This window comes from Mobula hypostoma, chromosome 18 (genome assembly GCF_963921235.1).
Source record: "Mobula hypostoma chromosome 18, sMobHyp1.1, whole genome shotgun sequence".
NCBI lineage: Eukaryota > Metazoa > Chordata > Chondrichthyes > Myliobatiformes > Myliobatidae > Mobula > Mobula hypostoma.
In genome coordinates, this window is record NC_086114.1 from 22409641 (window position 1) to 22426331 (window position 16691).

The 16691-nt window shown below is 43.2% G+C and overlaps 1 protein-coding gene across 4 annotated transcripts in view; it reads left to right on the top strand.

Annotated features, from left to right (window-relative positions):
- Nucleotides 1-11650, top strand: part of LOC134358389 (protein transport protein Sec24A-like) — an 87168-nt gene extending 75518 nt beyond the window's left edge. For all 4 annotated transcript variants that reach the window (XM_063070575.1, XM_063070578.1, XM_063070576.1 and 1 more), the window contains 3 exons: nt 1039-1131; nt 2374-2477; nt 10502-11650. In XM_063070575.1, the coding sequence (XP_062926645.1) occupies nt 1039-1131; nt 2374-2477; nt 10502-10610 (306 nt within the window). In that variant the 3' untranslated portion in view covers nt 10611-11650. The remainder of the gene's footprint in view (nt 1-1038; nt 1132-2373; nt 2478-10501) is intronic.
- Nucleotides 11651-16691: the final 5041 nt, after the last annotated feature.

The following is a 16691-nucleotide window of genomic DNA, read 5'->3' on the forward strand; positions in this document are numbered from 1 at the left end:
GTGGGTGACTGAGGGCAAAAATTCATTACGCTACAGGTACTGAATGCCTCCAACCTCCAAAGTTCTTGCTCAGTGTCAAGGGAACAGTGTAATTGAAATTATGACCAGTGCAATACTAATGCCTGCATAAAATGTTGGATACAGTCCAGTTCATCACAGGACAAGCCCTCTTTCCTATTGAGCATATCTTCAAGGAGCACTGACACAAAAAAGCAGCATCCATCATCAAGGACACCCAACATCCAGGTAATACTCTTTTCTCACAGCTGGCATCGAATGAGGTACAAGAGCCTTAGGTCTCACTTCACTAGGTTCAGGGATTGTTATTATCCATCAAACATTAGTCTCCTGAACCAGTATGGATAACTTCACCCTCCTCAGCACTGAACTGATTCCACAACCTATGGATTCACTTTCAAAGCTCTACAACTCACGCTGTCAGTTTTATTTATTCTTTTGTTTATTTTTGTATTTGCAGTTTGTCTTTTTTTGCACATTGGTTGCTTGCCAGTCTTTGTTTGATGGATGCTGCTTTCCTGTGGCAGCGCACCTTGTAGATGTGCTCAATAATGGGGAGGGCTTTTTCTGTGACGGACTTGGCAGTGCCCACCACTTTTTGTAGGCGTTTCCATTCTTGAGCTTTGATGTTTCCATACCAGCGTGGATCTGAGAGTAGATTCATGGCTTAATATTGCTTCTGGAAGACTATGAGACCCTTCATCAGTTTCACCCTGGATTATCTGCTCTGGGCTTCATAATCAGAATTTGAACAACATTCTTCTGACACAGAGGTGAGAATGCAGTTGAGAAAGCTGTAGCTGATACTGTAGTGAAAAGGATCCATGATGTAATGATCCTGTGGATTTCCCCAGTACTGTATTTGGTCCTTCCATTTCCTGTCCACTCGCACCACCCAGTGTTGAAAGAGTGAAGCTTCAGAGTTTCTGAAGAGTTCCAACAGTGTCTTAAGTTGGATGGACAGCCGTACTGGATGGTCATATAACATGTATTCAAAAGGGATGGTGCTGTGTTCCTCAGGTTCTGTACATCTGGGTCGCCAGACACTGCAACACTGCTTTCCTCAGCGATGTACTGGGCGTGACCAGTTACACTTCACTGCCTGGAACTCTGGTAAGTCCTGCTTCTTTGTTTCCACTCCCATCACTTCAGAGCAGGTGAATAAGGAACCATATAGGATCAAACTTGGCTCAAGTTTCCAAATGCAGAAGGATGCAGAAGCATTGGAGAAGGTGCTTAAAGCTCAGTAAGTGTGATAGGAGAAACAAAAAGCTCAAACTTGCAGGAAAAACTAAACAGACGGGACACTTATCTTCTGAATAGGAAAAGCTAGAGGTTTTTAAATTTGTAAATGGATTTGATAAGTGGATTTAAAAAGTTGTTTCCTCTAGTAGGGAGAACTAAAATTAGAAGCCATAAATATATATTCAATACCACTTTATTAGGTAGCAGAGAAATCCCATGACTACCTCAACTCCAATTTCCCATTGTACCCCCATATCCTCTGATTCCCTTGGTATCCAAACCTTTCGAACATACATTAGTTACCTAATGTGGCCGCTAAAGTGGCCACTGAGTGTATGTTCTTGGTCTCCTGCTTCTGTAGCCCATCCACTTCAAGGTTTGACGAGCTGTGCATTCAGAAATGCTGTTCTGCTCACCACTGTTGTAACACGTGGTCATTTGAGTTACTGTCACCAACCCATCAGTTTGAACCAGTCTGGCCATTCTCCCCTGCCCTCTCTCATTTTCACCCACAGAACCACCGCTCGCTGGATTTTTTTTTTGTTTCTCACACCATTCACTTAGCGGCAGTAACTCAAATAACCATGTGTTACAACAGTGGTGTGCAAAAGAGCATCTCTGAACACACAACAGATTGAACCTTGAAGTAGATGGGCTACAGCAACAGAAGACCATGAAAATACACATAGGGACACTTCATTAGTCCTGACGAAGGGTCTCGGCCTGAAACGTCGACTGCACCTCTTCCTAGAGATGCTGCCTGGCCTGCTGCGTTCACCAGCAACTTTTATGTGGGACACTTCATTAGGTATCTTCTATATCCAATACAGTGGTCCATGAGTGTAGAAATATGCCTATGCAGTGGAATTAATGCCAGACTTATGTGTCTGGCTGAAGTTAACACAAGAGGATATCTTGTCAGTTCCTCTGGCTTTGGCATTGGCTGTGGCTAGAGAAGTGAGCTCTCTGAATTTGTCCTGCACCATAAAGACCTTGGCATCCTCCTCCTCTACAGCTGCAGCTGCCAGGTTGACATTTTTGAAGGAGGTTGCCGAGAACACAAGGACACTCCAAGCAAATGTAAGCATCAGTATCATTGCTGTGTTTCAGACCTTGCTGCCCATTTTGGAAAATCCAGCTTCTAAACTCATCCACGTGTTACTGGAATCCTTAAGGAAGGAGAGACTTTACCATGCACCTTGTTTCATCATCAAGTGAGTACAGTCCGTGATTTCACAAAATAACATTTTCAAATCATTGGACTGAATATCACCTACACCCTTAGTAATTTGCAGTTGGTTTATCACTGTTGCATGTACTGAGATACAGTGAAAAGCTTTTGTTTGCATGCCATCCAGACAGGTCATCCCATACGTAAGTACGCTGAGGTAAGACAAAAGGAAAAACAATAACTGAATGCAGAATATGTCACTTTGTCATTTGAGTTACTTAATTTACAGTGCTTGCGAACTGACTAGGGCATCAAAGTGAGCTTCTAAAGGGGCAATGTTCACACACATCATCAGAAGGCAAATGCGATGTTAGCATTAATTTTGAGAGGACTAGAGTATAAAAGCAAGGATGTAATGCTGACCCTTTATAAGGCATTGGTCAGATTGGGAGCACTGAGAGCAATTTTGGGCCCTATACCTAAGAAAAAATGTGTTAGTATTGCAAAGGATCCAGAAGAGGTTTATGAGAATGATTGCAGAATGAAAGGGTTAACGTATTTAACATATGAAGAGCATCTGATGCTTCTGGGACTGTACTCATTAAGAGGTTAGAAGAATGAGGGGAGGATCTCATTGAAACATTCCAAATATTGAAAGGCATAGACAGAGTGGATGTGGAGAGGATGCATCCAATAGTGGGAGAGTCTAGGATCAGAAGGCACAGCTTCAGAATTAAAGGATGTAACTTTAGAACAGTGATGAGAAGGAATTTCTTTCATGAGAGAATGGTGAATCTGTTTAATTCATTGCCATGGATGCCAGTCATGGAAGGCAAGTCACTGGGTATATTTAAAGTGGAATTTGATAGGTTCTTGATTAGTAAGGATGTTAAAGTGTATGAGGAGAAGGGAGTTGAGATGGAAAATAAATCAGCCATGATGTAATAGCAGAGCAGACTCAATAGGCTGACTGGGCCCTATGTCTTATGGTCTAAGGCAGGAGAATGGGATTGAAGTGGTTAATAAGTCAGCCATAATTGAACGGTGCATCAAATTTAAGGGGCCAAATGTCCTAATTCTGCTCCTATGACTTACGTTATTATGGAGTTGATATTAAAAGTCTTGTTCTGTCTTTATGTGTCTTTGGATTTGAGGAGTGAAGCTGGGGGTGGGAAAATGGTTGCCCTCACCTCCATCCCACCATTTCACACCCTTGTTTAAGTAACCCAATTCTACAAAGACATCGTTGCCATATTCCTGCCATGACTCAGCTACACCTGTCAACAAATCAAATTAGTTTACAGGAATTAATGCTACATTTAAGAAAATCCATAATTCAGTTAGGTCTTGATTGAAACTCTTGAAGGAGAGGGACAGGAGAATAAGGTAACTGGAATACAGTCAGGGATAATGATTGTTGCCATTTTTCTTAGCAATTCCTGACACCATTTTGTAAATTCACTCACTGTGGGTGAACAGCCAACAACAACAGAAGGTTCAGTCTGTACTCTGCTCTTGACACCACTAGGGGCTAGAAGTATAAGAAAGTCATGAATATACTGTATAGAGTACTGATATACTATTACAAGGACTGATTGTGACAAAGAATAGCCTATGTAACTGAGTAAGGAAGAAAATGAAGGTTATAGTGATAGGATGAGAGAATGTTCCTATAGATCAGAAATATTAGCCTAGACTAGTTGGCCTATTTCCTTGCTGTCAATTCAAGGTAATTTGGTATATTTAGGACTCCCTTGTTCATAGCAAGTTCCCAATAAATGACAATAATAATAATGGCGAGTACTTTGGGTGGCATGGTAGCATAGCCGTTAGTGTAACACTATTATTGTGCCAGCTGTAAGATTGGGGTACCATTCCGGCTGCTCTGTGTAAGGAGTTTGTATGTTTTCCCCATGACTGTGTGGTTTTCCCCCAGTTCTCCGGTTTACTCTCCCCATTCCAAAGACATATAGGTCAGGCTTAGTGAGTTGTGGGCACACTATATTAGCACCGGAAGCATGGCAACACATGTGGGTTGCCCAGCACAATCCTTGGTGATTTGATTTGACTCAAAACAATGCATTTTGCAGTATTATGTCGATGTACATGTGACAAATAAAGCCAATCTTTATCTTATCTCTTCAGATGTTGAGAGGGAAATCAATATTCACCAAGGCGTATGGAGAATTCCATGTCCGTCCTTTGAGTAGTGCATTGGTATCTTTTCTGTCTTGCTGACTGAGTGTGATAGTAAAGTACTCCCTACGCTAACATATCTCCCTAGATTTTCCTACTCAGTTTTCTGGAACACATCTGGAACTCATCGAATTGTGCTGTCCACAGAAACACACAGTACAAGTGGAATTCCCAGCTCATGATAAATATCCAAATGATAAAAATCTGTGTAGGTGTCTGTGTGTTAGTGCGTTGTATATGTGTGTGTACTTGCATTTTTCTTTATGCCATGTCCTTTCCTGCAGGCTTGCAGTGACAGAACCAGGCACCAACCTGATTGTGACCCACAGGACAAGCAAACGCTAGGTCCTTTTACATTTGTGGTAGCTAGCTTGGAAGTGTAGCAAATAGTGAGGAGGGCAGCAGGTGCTGCACTGGATCATGAACTGGAAAACTGGCAGGTTGAACAGGTTGAGAAATATGACATGATAAAGATAGATTGGCTTTATTTGTCACATGTACATTGAAGCATACAGTTTAATGCATTGTTTGCATCAAATCAAATCAGCGAGGATTGTGCTGGGCAGCCCACAAGTCTTGCCACAAAGGAGCATGTCCACAACTCAATCGTCCTAACCCCGTACATCTTTAGAAGTGGGAGGAAACTACAGCACCCAGAGGAATCGCACACGATCACTGGGAGAACAAGCAAGCTCCTTAAGGGCAGCGGTGAGAATTGAATTCTGATTTGTGATCGCTGGTGCTGTAAAGTGATGTGCTAACTGCTACACTATCATGCTGCCCCATCTTAATCAGGAGGCTTGAGGAGAGCCAATTATAACATCAAAGATACAGTTTTAACCAGGTGCAGTAACATTGAGATTGAACAGATGCAAACCGCTGATGCCATCAAGACAAGTTGGTGTGCTTGGTATAGAAATCATATGGAACCGTAGGCTTTATAGAAAACAAAAGAAAGGAACTGAAATGCAATCTTTATTGGCCCCAGCTAAGTTACAGTTTTCAGTTCTAGACAGAACAATTTCAGAAAGGTGAAGGCGTTGGTGAGGGCACAGAGGAAACCTACCTGTATGATTGCAGTGATGAGGAACCTCAGTTATGATACAACAAGCTTTCTTTTTAAAACTCTTCTCCTTAATACTCTTACAGGGAAGTTAGATGAGAACAGAAGCAATGGCTATGCTGATATAATGAGATGCTGTTTGAAAGGGATTGTAAATGTTGGCTTTGGCCAGTTGGGAAGAACATTCTTTCTATTGTAAATTCAGTGGGGTTATCAGATATCATGAAGCAAGCTAGTAATATGGAGCAACACACACAAAGCACTGGAGAAACTCAGCAGGTCAGGCAACATCTGTGGAAAGAAATAGGCAGTCAATGTTTCAGGCCGAGACCCTTCTTCAGGACTGGAAAGAAAAGGGGAAGATGTCAGGACAAAAAGGTGGGGGAAAGGGAAGGAGGATTAGTTAGAAGTGATAGTTGAAGCCAGGTGGGTGAGAAAGTAGAGGGCTGGAGAAGAAGGAATTTGATAGGAGAGGAGAGTGGATCATGGGATAAAGGGAAGAAGGAGAGGTACTGGGGGAGGTGTTAGGTAAGTAAGGAGAATAGGTAAGAATCCAGAGTGGGGAATAGAAGAAGAGAGAAGGAAGAGGGGAAAAGAAAAAAATAAGGAAGGAGAAATCAATGTTGGAGGCTACCTAGAGTTGTTCCTCTAACCTGAGGAGGCCAATGGGTTGACGGGTCGCGAGGGGAATGGGGAGAGGAATTTAAAAGGTTGGCCACCAGGAGATTCCACTTCTGCCGAATGGAGCAGAGGTGGCCCCCCAGTTTACAGAGGCTCTCACCAGTGTAGAAGAGGCCACATCAGGAGCACTGGATACAACAGATGACCGCAACAGAAGTGTGCCTCTCCTGGAAGGACTGCTTGGGGCCCTGAATGGAGGTAAGGGAGGAGGTAAATGGACAGGTGTATGTAGTATTTCTGATGCTTGCAGAAGATATGCGCCTGGTGGGAGACTAGTGGGGAGGGACAAATGGACAAGAGAATCAAGGAGGGAGCGATCCTGTGAAAAGCGAAGAGTCGGGGGGGGGGAGGTAAAGATATATCTTGTGGTAGGATCTTGTTGAAGATGGTGGAAGCTATGGAGAATGATGTGTTGGATGTAGATGCTCATAGGGTGGTAGGTGAGGACAAGAGGAACACTGTCACTGTTGAGGTGGTGGGAAGATGGGCTGAGCACAGATGTCTGGGAAATGGAGGAAATGCAGGAGAGGGCAGCAATTTTGGTGGAGGAAGGGAAACCCGGTTCTTTAAAAAAGTAGGACATCCATGATGTCCTGGAAAGGAAAGCCTTAACCTGGGAACAGATGCAACAGAGATGAAGAAACTGAGAAAAGAGAATAGCATTTTTACAGGAGACAGGGTGGGAAGAAGTAGAGTCAATGTAGTTGTGGGAATCAGCAGATTTATAAAAGGCATCAGTAGATAGTTTGTCTCCAGAGATGGAGACAGAGAAATTGAGTAAAGGGAAAGAGGTGTCAGAAATAGACCAAGTGAATTTAAGGGGAGGGTGGAAATTGGAGACAAAACTGATGAAATTGGTGAGTTCAGCATGGGTGCATGAAGCAGCACTAATGGAGTTGTCAATGAAGCACAGAAAGAGTTGTGGAGCATTACCAAGGAAGGCTTGGAACATGTATTGTTCTACATAGACAACAAAAAGGCACCCCTTGAGTTTGAAGAAAGTGTGAGGAGCCAAAGGAGAAGTTGTTGAGGGTGAGGACCAGTTCTGCCAGATGGAGGAAGGTGGTGGTGGTGGGGAACTGGTTGGGTCCTTTGTTGAGAAAGAAGCAGAGAGCCGTAAGGCCTTCTTGATGGGTATAGAAGTGTATTGAGACTGGACATCCATGGTGAAAATGAGGTGGTCAGGGCCAGCGATTTGCAAGTTGTTGAGGAGATCGAGAGCATGTGAATTGTTGTGGATGTAGGTGGGAAGGGACTGAACCAAGGAGGATAGAATAGAGTTGAGGTACATGGACATGAGTTCAGTGGGGCAGGAGCAGGCAGAGACAATGTGCCTACCTGGACAGTCAAGATCTTGGTTAGGAGGTAGAAACGAGCAATGCGAGGCAAGGGAACTACAAGTTTAGTGGCAGTAGTTGTGAGTTCTCCAGAGTTGATGAGGTTAGTGATGGTGTCGGAGACAATTTTCTGATGGCACGGAATGTGGTCCTTTTCAAGGGGTAGGTAAGAGGAGGTGTCTGAGAGCTACTGGCTGCCCTCAGAGAGGTAGAGTTCAGTCCACCACAGCACCCTCTTTGTCTATAGTTTTGATAGTGAGGTCGGAATTGGTGCACAGAGTGTGGAGGCCCCGAAGCATCGAATATTTATTTATTTCCATAGATTCTGCCTGACCTGCTGAGTTCCTCCGGCATTATGTGTCCGTTGGTTGGATTTCCAGCATCTGCAAAATCTCTTGTGTTTATAATGTAGAAATACTGTACCTGAGGTTGCACCTTGAAATATTGGTACCACTGACTTACGCAGCTACAGTGTATGTATGTTAAGTGCAAGTGATGGAGTACAAATGTTACTGGTGAACGCAGCAGGCCAGGCAGCATCTCCAGGAAAAGGTACAGTCGACGTTTCGGGCCAAGACCCTTCATCAGGACTAACTGAAAGAATAGCTAGTAAGAGATTTGAAAGGGGGAGGGGGAGATCCGAAATGATAGGAGAAGACAGGAAGGGGAGGGATGGAGCCAAGAGCTGGACAGTTGATTGGCAAAAGCGATATGAGAGGATCATGGGACAGGAGGCCTAGAAAAGGAGGAAGGGGAAACCCAGAGAATGGGCAAGGGGTATAGTGAGAGGGACAGAGGGAGAAAAAGGAGAGAGAGAAAAAGAAAGTTTGTATATAAATAAATAAATAACAGATGAGGTACGAGGGGAAGGTGGGGCATTAGTGGAAGTTTGAGAAGTCAATGTTCATGCCATCAGGTTGGAGCCTACCCAGACAGAATATAAGGTGTTGTTCCTCCAACCTGAGTGTGGCTTCATCTTTACGGTAGAGGAGGCCGTGGATAGACATATCAGAATGGGAATGGGACATGGAATTAAAATGTGTGGCCACTGGGAAATCCTGCTTTCTCTGGCGGACAGAGCGTAGGTGTTCAGCGAAACGATCTCCCAGTCTGCGTCGGGTCTCGCCAATATATAAAAGGCCGCATCGGGAGCACCAGACGCAGTATATCACCCCAGCCAACTCACAGGTGAAGTGTCGCCTCACCTGGAAGGACTGCCACACTCAGGTTGGAGGAACAACATCATATATTCCGTCTGGGTAGCCTCCAACCTGATGGCATGAACCTCCTTTACTGTAAAGATGAAGCCACACTCAGGTTGGAGGAACAACCTCTGGGTTTCCCCCCGCCCCCTTTTCTTTCTCCCTAGGCCTCCTGTCCCATGATCCTCTCATATCCCCTTTGCCAATCAACTGTCCAGCTCTTGGCTCCACCCCTCCCCCTCCTGTCTTCTCCTATCATTTCGGATCTGAGATTAGAGATGCTGACTTTTATCTGTGTTGCTTGAGATTCCAGCATCTGCAGATTTCCTCGTGTTTGCGAGAGTACAAATGTTATCTCTTATGTACATTTGTATGTGGAGGGTCTTGTGAAACTGGGATTATTCTCTTGAAGTGATTCTGAAGAGAGGTGTTAAAAACTCATTATCATTATCTGCTGTGTCGTATGACGTGGGAGATCATGATTGTTCTCGGCAATTGTTTCTACAGAAGTGCTTTGCCATTGCCTTCTTCTGGGCAGTGTCCTTACGAGACAGGTGACCCCAGCCATTATCAATACTCTTCAGATATTGTCTGCCTGGCCTCAGTGGTTGCATAACCAGGACTTATGATATGCATCTTCTGCTTATATGACCATCCACCACCTGTTCCCACGGCTTCATATGACCCTGCTCGGTGGGGGTGGGGTCTGAGCTGGGGCTACACCGTGCCCAATGGTGACCTGCAGGCTACAGTGGAGGGAAGGAGCTCCTTACACCTCCTTTGGTAGAGACATGTCTCCACCCTGCCACCCAGATTTAAAACCATGACAGGTAAATTAGGACAAACAATTCCTCTCACTTGGAGTGCAGGTAACCAAAATCATCTGCAAATGTCTCTTATGCTTCTGCTGTTTACGGCAGCAATGTCACCAAAAGTCACAGATTTATGATGATTGGCAAAAGAACCAAAAATGAAATGAGGAAAATCTTCTTTTAGTGGTAAATTGCTGTGATCTGTTATGTTGATGCATGGTGAAAGCAGATTCAGTGGTAAACTGTAAGAATGAGTTTGTAGCAATTGTAAGAAAAGAACAGGAACTGGGACTCATTCGCCAACTTTATCAAAGAACTGATATTAGCATAAATGGGCCAAATGACAACAAACCATATATTTTATGGTGTTTTTAATAATAAAATGTCTGGTGCCTCATGTCAGTGGTACAGCAGTATAGCAATTAGAGTAACACTATTTCAGTGCCAGTGGCCTGGGTTCAATTCTGCCACTGTCTGTAAGGAGTTTGTCCTTCTCTCCATGACCTTGTGGATTTTCTCTGTGTGCTCTGGTTTCCCCCCACGTTCCAAAGAGATATCTGTTAGTAGTTTAATTGGTCACATGGGTGTACTGGTGCGGCGTGGGCTGCTTGGGCTGGTAGGAACTGTTACAGTACTGTATCTCGAAAGAAAGAGAGAGTGTCTATCTGTCAGGTGAATGGATGAAACACTCTGAGATGTTGATAACCATACATGAGAATGCTTCACAATACAGGGATCAATACCTTGGTGTAATTTTGTTGGCTTTTACTTGGCAGGGATGACAGTTCATCACGGTCCATATTCATCACTCATCTGATCAATAACCACACGGAATCAGCAATGTCCTACTATGAATTTCTGCTTCACCTGAAGGAGCAGGTATGAAAGCAGAAACCCAAATGGCTCCAGAGATGACTGGTTCACCCAAGGCTGTCCACCGAAGTAGCAAAAAAATTTTTCTCTCATTTTAAACTCTTTGGTTGCATTTTGATCAGGCAGGTTTTGAAATGAAATAGAAAACACTTCCAGGATGCTTCATAGGATGTGTGTATAAAACCAAGTTTATCGTCACCTGATTGGGGAGTTACCTGAATGAAGCACGGAAGGGCGGGGATATCAGGTATCAAACCCCACCCCTTAACCCCAGTACACTTGGAATGTTGGTAGTTCATGGCATGCATCTTAGATGTTAGAATAAACTGAATAATCTATTTAGGATTGGGGTGATTGGACAGTCAGCCTGTCTATTAAGCCTGTAGACCCTCTTCTGAAGAAAGGGTGGATTTTATGCACTCTGTTTGTAACCTGTAGCTGTCTGTTCACTGTAGTTTACTGAAAAAATAACCTAATTAAACCTCATTCACCCTACCATAGATTCAGTCATAAACTCTGTTACTGCTGTAAAGCACACCTAGCCTACTGTTTGCAGTAGACCCCTTTTGTTATTCATACTAAACTATGTTTGTAGATAATGTTCTGTTTGCTGTAAATTAAACTGTTTGATATGTCTGGCATAAAGGTCATCCCACCTCCAATTTACCATCTGATAGAATACATTTTGACACTTGGCTTCAACACCAAGTTATAATCGGATGTTCCGGTACACAGATATTCAGAAATCAAATAGTGTACATGATATACATTGCAACGTCAAAGAGATAGTATGACCAGAGAAAGGATACAGCACAGATTCTTGTCAACAGTTCCAGAAATAAGACCTTGTTAATGCAATTATATATTAAAGATAATCATGTAGGTTGTTTCAGGTTGTTCTGATGTTATGAAAACACATATAATTGGAAGATTGTTCTAGAATCATGTGGAAAACCCTGGATAATTTCTGACCTTTTCTCTGGAACAGGTGGGATAAGCAAAGATCTAAGACAATTTTTGAAAGTTATGAAAAAATATTGAAAGAATAAATAAAAAACAGAGGCATTTATATACCTTTAATGCTGTTTGAGTGCACAAAGTGCTGTACACCTAGTGCAGTAATTAGTGGTGTGTAATAATATAGGAAAGACAACAGCCTCTTTATGCAGAGTAAGCCACTACAAACAGTGATAACAGGTTAATGACTAAAGATACTGAAGAAAGAATGACTAACAGGTTGATGACTGTTTAATGACTAATGATGACAATCCATACTACTGGTGTCGAAGGATAGATAGACACTCAATGGCCACTTTAGTCGGTACCTCTTTACCTCTTGAGAGAGGACAGAGGAGAACAGCCAGACTGGTTCAAGCTGACAGGAAGTTGACAGTAACTCAAATAACCACGTGTTACAACAGTGGTGTGCAGAAGAGTTACTGTCAACTTCCTGTCAGCTTGAATCTGTCAAGCTGTTTTCTTCTGACCTCTCTCATTAACAAGGCTTTATCACCCACAGAACTGCAGCTCGCTGGATATTTTTCTTCACACAATTCTTTATAAACTCTAGAGAGTGTTGCACGGCAGTATCCAGGCAGTATCATTTGGTAATGGTGGGGAAACCTGTGCTGATCAACTGGCTGCAATGTTCAATCAGATTTTTAACCTCTCACTTCATCAGTCTGAGGTACCCACCTGCTTCAAACAGGCTTCAATTACAGTGGAGCCCAAGACTCAATGACTGGTATTCAGTTGCACTGACATCCACAGTGATGAAGTCTTTTGAGAGATTGGCGATGAAGCATATCCAACTCCTGCCTGAGAAGTGACTTGGACCTGCTTCAATTTGCCTACCATCACAATGGGTCCACAGCCATTACTGTGAATCTTCACTGAACCCTTGAATGTCTGGACCGCAAAGATTGACTACAGCTCAGCATTCAATATTACCATTCCCTCAACACTAATCATAAGCCTCAATACCTCCATGTGCAATTGGATCCTCAGATTCTGCACTTGCAAGCCCCAGCCAGTTCAGGTTGGCAACAACATCTCCTCCATTATCTCCATCAACACAGATGCATCACAGGGCTGTGTGCATAGCCCCCTGCTCTACTCGCTTTACACGTATGACCATGTGGCTAAGCACAGATCCAACGCCATATTTAAGTTTGCTGATGACGCTGCCGTCGTTGGCTGAATCAAAGGTGGTGACAAATCAACATATAGGAGGGAGATTGAAAATCTGTCCGAGTGGTACCACAGCAACAACCTCTTACTCAATGTTAGCAAGACCAAGGAACTGATTACTGGCTTCAGGAGGAGGAAACCAGAGGTCCATGCGCCAGTCCTCATTGAAGGATCAGAGTGGAGAAGTCAGAGACTTTAAATTCCTCGGTGTTATCATTCCAAAGGGCCTGTTTAGGGTCCAGCACGTAAGTGCAATTACAAAGAAAGCATGGCAGCACCTCTACTTCCTTATAGTCTGTAAGGATTTGGCATGGCAGTTAAAACTTTGACAAACTTCTATAGATGTGTGGTACAGAGTATATTGACTGGCTGCCTCACAACCTGGTGTGGAAACACCGACACCCTTGATTAGAAAATCTTGCAAAAGGTAGTGGATACGGCCCAGTCCATCACGGGTAGAGCCCTCCCCACCATTGAGCATGTCTACACAGAACACTGTCACTGGAAAGCAGCATCCATCATCAGGGACCCCACCACCCAGCTCATGCTCCCTTCTCTCTGCTGCCATCAGGAAACGTGCAGGAACCTTAGGATTCACATCACCAAGTTCAGAAACAGTGATAACCCCTCAACCTTCAGGCTCTGAACCAAAGGGGATAACTTCACTTGCCCTATCGTTAAAGTGTTCCCACAACCCATTAACTCACTTTCAAACACTCTTCATTTCATGTTCTTGATACTTATTGTTTACTTACTTATTTATTATTATTACTTCTTTTCCCTTTCGTAGTTGCACAGTGGTTGCCTGCTCTGTTGGGTGGAGTGTTCCATTGATACTATTATGGTTATTGGATTTACTGAGTATGCCCACAAGGAAATGAATCTCAGGGTTGAATATGGTGACATATATGTACTTCAATAATGAATGTATTTTGAACTTTGAACTTCTGATGTGAAAAGATTCTACAGCACTACTTCATGCAAAGTGAGGAGTTATCCTTCTCATGGTTGGTATTTATTCCTCAGCTTCCTAAACCCAACATAATAACTGTTTTTACAGCACTGGTGTTTGACATGATTGGAAGACACATCAGATTAATTCCCCAACAGGAAAACTGATCTGAGGGTGACAGAGGCACATTGCCCTTGCAATTCCACAAGTTACAGTACTCCAGACTAGTAGCTGGAAAGTAACCTCAAAATGAATATAGTTCTGCTGGCACAGGCACGGTTGGCCAAATGGCCTCATTTTGTTCCATAAGCTTCAATGATACCTCACAGGCTTGTTCCACAATCACATGGCATTCTGATTGAAAGGGTTCCCCTAAATATTTCACCTTTCACCCTTAACCTACAACATCTAATTCTAGTCTCTCTCAACTTTAGTGGAAAGTAGTCTGCTTTAATTTACCTTATCAATGCCCCTCATAATTTTATATACCTCGATCAAATCTCTCCTTATTCTCCTATGGTCCAGGAAATAAAGTCCTAACCTCAGAGATTCAAAGTGCATTTATTATCAAAAAACATATAAATTATACAAGCTCGAGATTTGTTTGCTTACAGGCAGTCACAAAGCAAGGAACCCGGAAGAACCCAATTAAAAAAAAATAAGACCAAGCTCCAGTGCCCACAGAAAAAGAGAAAAAAACACAAATCATGTAAACAATATAAACGAGCAACAACAACAGCATTCTGAACCAAATTGAGTCCTTAGATCCAAATCCCTGGAGCAGCCTGGAGTAGGCCCAAAGCCTGAGTAGTCAGTTCATCATATTAGCGGGGCAGATTGGCGTAACCTTTGCAGACACAAAGCAGAGTAGCCGGGAGCTGTCTCACAGCCTTAACGTCACAGAGAGAGAAGCCCCCAGACTCTCTGAGCCGGCATTTAAATTGTCCGAACCTTGCACTAGGGCCTGGGCCCTGCCGCCATCGAATTGCTCCGGGCTTTTATTTTGCTGCTGAAGGAGCTGTTCTTGACCTCTCCAAATTGGCTTGGCACCCAGAGTGATCCAACCTCACCTGACTCTTGACACCCAGCCTTTCCTGTCTATATGGGCTGGCATTTAGATAGTCCAAGCAGTGGATTGTACCTTGGTCCAGGACCTGGACCTCACTGTGGTGATTCACTCCAGGTCTTGAACACACCACCCATCGATTCACTTCAGACCTGGATTTCGCTGCTGAAGAAGCCATTCTTGACCTCTCCAATTCCGCTCAGCATTTGGAACAATCCACCCTCACACCCAGGCCAGCTGGGTGGGCATTGAAACTCCTCCATCCTGTCTTCTCCCTTCTGAATCGTCCACTCCAACAAGCATGGCTCCAATCCCAAGTGCGTCAATTTTGCAGTGCACCAGCAGGACACCATATCTACTGACTTCACTTTGCCTTGGTTTGCTTCTTCATTGTTTGCAGTGATATATTCAACCTTTCCCTATAACTCAGATCCCAGCAACATCCTCGTAAATTTTCTCTGCACTCTTTCAATCTTATTGATATCTTCCCTCTAGGTAGGTGACCAGAACTGGACAGAATACACCAAATTTGGCCTCACCAATGTGTTATACAACGTCAACATAATACCTCAACTCCTGTACTCAATACCCTGATTTATGAGGCCTCTTTGTGACCCTATCTGCCTGTGGCACCATTCTCAACAAATTATGGATCTATCCCAGATCCCTCTGCTCTACTGCACTTCTCAGTGCCCCATCCTGTGTAAGTCCTATCCTGCTTTGTTGATGACAAGATTGAAGATAAGTTTCGCTAAGTATATGAATGGGAGGACCATGCTCTTGGTGTGGGTCGATGGGATTAGGCAGAATAAAAGTTCAGCATGGACCACGTGGGCTGAAGGGCCTGTTTCTGTGTTGTGCTTGATGACTGTGACTTCTGAAAGGGATTATGCACGTGCTATAGCTTTCACGCAAGAAAACAAATTAAACTTGTATGATAACCCTCATGAGGTCTGGTACAGGGTCTCGACTGTCCCTTTCCTCTCACAAATGTCTAACTCACTAAATTCCTTCGGGTGTTTTTTAATCTTCACGTAAACATTGGCTTCCTGTGATGCTTAACTGTTGCCTGTGTGTGGTGCTGTAGTCCACACCTGCAGAATGACTCTTCCGCTCCCATTATAGAATAGAATCATATCACACTGAACTGGGTTCTTCTGCCCACTCATCCATATTGACTGTCATGCCCATCTACGTTACTCCCGTTTGCCCTATATTACAATTGACGGTCTGCTCTGTTTGTACATTTGCATTTTTCATTAAGGAATTTCTGATGTTAATTAACAGTTTAACAACCATTAGGCATCCACAACAGCACACAGAATCCTCAGATTAGACTCTGGCGCCGTGCAGAAGCTACAAACAATATTCAAAATAAATCCTTGCAACTTATTTGGAAAGGCAATCATCAACAATCTTAGAGACCATTCAGATTAAGTGAGAGTTCAATATAGTGCACATCCAAATCCTCTAGTAATAAGCAAAATAGAAAATAAAAGTGTGAAATTGATTCTTATTACAATTATAATTCTGTCTGGTGGCCCTATTGAATAAATACAGAAATAAGTCAAAAACAAGTTAAAATTAGGTTTCAGCCTTACCTCAAGCTGCACTCTTACTTAATGAAACGCTTGTGGGTTAAAATTCAACCCACGATGAAGACTGATTCTTTAGAGTTGCATTGAATACCTCTCTTGGAGGAGCCACATTCCAGTAATGTCACAGTCAAAGTAAATTTCTTATCAATGTACATATATGACATCATATACTACCCTGAAATTCATTTTCCTCTCGAGTAAAGAAACACAATAGAATCAATGAAAAAGTATACACAAAGACTGACAAACAACCAATGCGCAAAGGAAGCCAAATGGGAAATACAATA